At 39.2% G+C, this 5571-nt stretch overlaps 2 protein-coding genes across 2 annotated transcripts; both read right to left on the bottom strand.

Moving 5' to 3' along the window:
- Nucleotides 1-1674: 1674 nt before the first annotated feature.
- On the bottom strand, nucleotides 1675-2064 carry LOC130966103 (uncharacterized). Its single transcript, XM_057890869.1, has one exon. The coding sequence runs from the start codon at nucleotides 2062-2064 to the stop codon at nucleotides 1675-1677; it is 390 nt and encodes a 129-aa protein (XP_057746852.1).
- A 2084-nt stretch (nucleotides 2065-4148) lies between these two features.
- Nucleotides 4149-5026, bottom strand: LOC130970510 (auxin-binding protein ABP19a). Its single transcript, XM_057896623.1, has one exon. It carries the CDS (start codon nucleotides 4998-5000, stop codon nucleotides 4365-4367), a length of 636 nt encoding a protein of 211 aa, XP_057752606.1. The 5' UTR covers nucleotides 5001-5026; the 3' UTR covers nucleotides 4149-4364.
- Nucleotides 5027-5571: the final 545 nt, after the last annotated feature.

Genomic DNA, 5571 nt, shown 5'->3' with positions numbered 1-5571 from the left:
TCGGGATTTGGTTATATACCGAGTATGCATCCATGAACGACAAGTACTGATACCCCGAGCTAGAGTCTACTAAGGTATCAATGTTTGGTAGTGGATATGGGTCTTTAGGACATGCCTTGTTCAGGTCATTGTAATCGACACACATTCTCTACTAGCCATTTTGCTTTTTGACTAGTACCATGTTTGCCAGCCATGCCGGATATTTGACCTTTTTAATGAAGCCAGCTTCCAGGAGGGCTTGTACTTGCTCTTCCACCACTTGAACCCATTCAGGTCCGAGTTTCTATCTTCTTTGCTGAATAGGTCACGACCCGTGGTATACTGAAAGATTATGCGACATAAGTTTGGGATCTGTCTCGGGCATGTCGGAGGCTTTCCAGGCAATGAGGTCGGAATTGTCTTGTAGGAGCCCTATAAGCCTCTGTTTCAAGTCTTCTTTCAGGCTGGCCCCTATGTTGGTTATTTTTCTTTCCTCTTTTCTGACCTGTACCTCTTCAACCTTTCCCCTGGGTTGTGGTCGCAACTCTTCCTTAGCTCTGACTCCTCCGAGCTCAATGGTGTGGACCTCCTTTCCTTTTCCTCTCAGGTTTACGCTTTCATTGTAGCATTTTCTCGCCAGTTTTTGATCTCCCCTGATGGTTGCTATTCCCTCTGGCATTGGGAATTTCATACAAATGTGGGGGGTGGACACTACTGCTCCAAGCCGATTTAGGGTTGTCCTGCCTATTAAAGCATTATAGGCTGAACCCACATTGACGACTATGAACTCGATGCTCAGAGTTTTGGATTTTATCCCATTTCCAAAAGTCGTGTGTAGGGGTATGAATCCTAATGGCTTTATTGGCGTATCCCCCAACCCATACAGAGTATCGGGGTAAGCTCTTAACTCCTTTTCATCCAATCCCAACTTATCAAATGCCGGTTTGAACAGGATGTCGGCTGAGCTTCCCTGATCCACCAGGATTCTGTGAAGATGGGCATTAGCAAGGATCATGGTTATCATAACTGGATCATCATGTCCAGGAATGATACCTTGCCCATCTTCTTTAGTAAAAGAGATGGTTGGGAGGTCGAGAGCTTCTCCCCCAACTTGGTCGACTTCCTTCAGGTGCCTCTTGCGAGATGACATTGTGAGGCCGCCTCCACCGAATCCTCCCGAGATCATATGTATATGTCTTTCCAGGGTCTGTGGTGGTGGGTCTCTTCGGTCCTCGTCATCTCGCTTTCTCTTTCCATGATGGTCTGACCTTTCCATGAGATATCTGTTTAACCGACCTTCTTTGGCCAACATTTCTATCAAATTTTTGAGGTCGTAACAATCATTTGTTGAGTGACCATATAGCTTATGGTACTCACAGTAGTCACTATGACTTACCCCATTTTTATTTTTTATGGGCCTAGGGGAGGTAGTATATCAGTATGACAAATTTTTCTATAGACATCAACTAGGGAAATTCGTAGAGGAGTAGTATAAGAGTGGTATCTCCTTGGCCTTTCAGGGCCGACCTCTTCTTTTTTTTTTTTTTTTGACTCTCTTTCTTTCTCTTTTGACGAGTGAGAGTGCCCAGGTCGCCAATTTGGCTCTCACAGCCTGGCATTATTCTCCATGTTGATGTACTTCTCAGCTCTTTCCTGTACATCACTTAGGCAGGTTGGGTGCCTTTTCGAGATGGACTAGGAAAAGGGGCCTTCTCGGAGTCCATTTATTAGGCCCATAATCACTGTCTCCGTGGGCAGGTCTTGAATTTCTAGGCACTCTTTGTTGAACCTTTCCATGTAATCCCTCAAAGGTTCTCTGACCTCCTGTTTTACTCCCAGGAGGCTTAGTGCGTGCTTCACCTTATCCTTTTGGATAGAAAATCGCATAAGGAATTTACGCGAGAGGTTGTCGAAGCTAGTGACAGACCTATGAGGGAGATTATCGAACCACTTCATCGGTGCCTTTATCAAGGTCGTCTGGAAAGCCTTGCAGCGAGTAGCATCAGAGGTGTCGGCTAGGTACATCCGACTTTTGAAATTGCTCAAGTGATGCTTTGGGTCAGTGGTTCCGTCGTAGAAGTCCATATCAGGGCTTTTGAAGTTTCATGGAACTTTTGCCCTCATTATATCCTCACTGAACGGGTCTTCTTCCCCCAAGGGAGAGTCTTCTCGGTCAATGCGAGAGTTCCGACTATGAAGAGCGGACTCTAGTCTCAAGAGCTTTTCCTCAAGCTCCTTTCGTCGCTCGATCTCGCTTCTCAAATTCCTCTCTGCTTCTCGCTGTCATTTCAGCTCTTGCTCCAGCTGCTCCAAGCGCCCCTGGTGGTCGTGGAACAATCCCATGAAGTCAGCTGCATGGGGCTGTCCTTCCTTTCCTGATTTGCGCCCTTCAGAGAAGCTTACCTTTGGGTCTTTTACCTCTGAAGTGCCTTCTCTATGCTGGTTAGTCACCCCTTGATGAGTGACTATATTCCTGTCGTCGTTTCCAACATCCTGATTCTCTTGCTCAGAATCGGATGCTGTATTGTCATCTTCGTGCAAGTCATCCGCCATCATTGGTTGATCTCTCGGGTCCCCGGCAACGGCGCCAATGTTACGGTGGGTAACCAGAGATTAATGGGCTGGACTTGTTAGGATGACCCAACTGTCTGAAGGAGGTAGTCTCCGACTTTGTGTGCGTCCGGGAGCCGCCGTCCGACTTGTGTGTATGAAGGAATGGGGGGTGGTACCTGCAAAGATACTCTGATGCCTAAGTCAGCAAGGGATTTTATCAGGTTTAGAGAGTATTGGAACTTAAAGATACCTGAGGGGTGTTAGTGTATTTATAGTGGTGAACCAATAATCACCATTGGAGTAGCTCCACCTTTTAAGGTGGATAACCGTCCCTTTATCGTAGAGAAGTTGAGATATGGTTCCTAGAAGCGGGTTGAGAGATTTTAGGGGTAGTTACTTATTTGAATAAGTGATATCTGCCAGCTAATCATTAATCCCAACTTCCTTAAAGCGGAGTTTGTGTCGAGTTCCGACCTCTTCTGAGGATGTCGGTGAGTAACGAAGGCCAATCTTTAGATTGGGCCTTTCTGACTTATTTGGATCTGGGCCTTAATGTTGGGTTAGGGTATGAAGAATTATCTTAGATAGATTTGATAAAAGATTAATTGTAGAGATAAAATAAAAATTTATTTTAAATATTAATGGTAAAACTAAATTAAATGAAAATTTAAGAATAATTTTAAAAATCTAAAATACTTTATTTAAAGAAAAAAAATATATTTTTTTATTTATATTTTTTTTTATAGATCTGTCTTCTCTTCAATCCTAGAGTATTACTTATTATGATATAAGAGCTCAAATTTTTTCTTGATGGGCTTAAAGGTTCTCGTCAAAGGAGTCACTCACATAAAGACGTTTAAAATATTTTTATTTTAAAATTATTTTTTAATAATTAAAATTCAACTTATATAATTAATTAAATTGTGTTATTTTTGTTAAATTAGACCCGAAAAATTAATTTGACCGAAAAATCGATAAACCAAATCGTAAACCGATCTAAATTAATATTTTTTTATAGAAAATAATTATAATTCTCTTATTATAAAAAAATAATTAAAATTCTCCTATTATATATATTAATTTTAAAAATTTTTCTAAATCCTAATCTTATGACAGCATAGAGAGAAGAGAAAAGTTAAGATTTAGAATTTTCAATATATATATATAAAATAAAAATATTTTAAATTATTTTTTATAACAGGATTATTATAGTTAGTTTTATAAAAAAATATTAATTTACATCGATTCAAAATTTGATTATCAATTTTTAAGTTAAATCGATTTGTCTAATCTAATTTTGATAAAAGTAATACAATTTAATGAATTACATGTATCAAATTTTAATTAAAAAAAATATATTTAAAAAAATATTTTAGACATTTTTTATGTGAGTGGCTTCTTCTCCAAAACAGATGCAGTGGAAATGTAGGAATATGGTCATCATTATAAGCCATAGTGATAGCTACATTGTTAAATTTCATGGCCGCACTGTTTGCCATCCATGGCTCCATTCAGAAGCGCGCATAATCACAAGACGAAATGAATTATACAACAATACAAGTAAAATCATACACGAAATTCATCCATAAGATGAGCATGCGTTTTTAATCCCACCAACCAAACATTAAACTACAAGTTATTTCCCGTTAAGACAAACTTACATTGGCACAAAGAAACCATACAAAAGAAGGAAGACCCTACTAGTTTTACATGCATGCAATACGCGCTAAATCCAAAACGAAGACACACAAATGAGAAACATACAAATTCAGTTCAACGTAACAAAACAAAACAAATACAATCACTATTTTCTCTCTTCACTAATGTCTCAATTAACCTGAGCCTCCAAGCACACCCTTGAGCTTCTTCACCTGAGCAGCATCAAGAAAAGTTGTCTGCGTTATCAACTCAGTTGGGAAATCACTCTTGAACAACGCAAAGTCCAAGATTTGAAGTCCAGGATTGGCACTGCTGAAGCTCACAAACGCCAAAGCCTGAGTCCCACCACCATTGAGTTGGAAGTGTAAAAGCCCTTGAGGGTACACCATAACATCTCCCTTCTTGAGGGTCTTGAAATACACCGTGTTATCGGAAGAAATGAACCCTGCACAGATCGTTCCTTGCACCACAACAAGGAGCTCCGAGGCACCGGGGTGCGTGTGGAGTGGTATCACTCCACCCGGTGCCAAGTCTAAACGGGCCGTGGAGATTCCAAGGCCGTTGACGCCTGCAAACTGGGCATCAAATGCAGGCGTCACGGCGGCTTTTATGATGTTTGAGGTGTTTCCAACGGCTCCAAGGCCACTGTATACGAAATCGTCTACGGTGACCTTTGCAGGACTTTTACAAGAATACCCTGCAGGGCCGTTGGGAGCTGTATAGTCAGCAACACAGAAATCTACTACGGAAGCCTGGGAGAAGGTGAAGAGAGAAAATACTAAGAAGATAGCGGCGAGAACCATCTTCATTTTTTTGTAGTGTTTTAAGTTCTATGTATGTGTGTGGTTCTGTTATATTATATCGGCTTTGCATTGGTTCGTTGTGTGTACATATATTTGTAAGTGGGAATGTGGGAGAGTGTACATACATTTAACTTTACCATTCGCATTTACTGACTTGGTTAAATTGAAGGGATTTTTTAGTTAATCTAGCTAGTGGTGGAAACGACAGAAATTTTGAATTAGAAATCGATGCATGTGATCAGTGTAACATGAAGAAGAGTCTTTTTAGTTTGAATTGCTGTAAGATTATTTCTCTCAGTGCCTTTGTACTCTGGCTAATTTTCTAGAGTGATTTTTGGAACTGAATTGTTAGGTATAATTTCTATATAGAAAATGTTATTTATCTTTTAAAATTTATCTTTTAATTAATCTTTAAATTTAATTATTTTATTATATTATTTTTTAAATTTTTATTTAATTATATTTTCTATATTTGAAGAACCACTTACACTTTTATTTAATTTAAATTTTATATATATAAATACTTAACACCATTGAGTAACAACTTTTTATATTTTATATTTTTTTAAATTAATAT

The sequence above is a fragment of the Arachis stenosperma genome, chromosome 3 (assembly GCF_014773155.1).
Source record: "Arachis stenosperma cultivar V10309 chromosome 3, arast.V10309.gnm1.PFL2, whole genome shotgun sequence".
Taxonomy (NCBI): Eukaryota; Viridiplantae; Streptophyta; class Magnoliopsida; order Fabales; family Fabaceae; genus Arachis; species Arachis stenosperma.
This window is presented reverse-complemented; position numbering and strand designations above follow the sequence as displayed.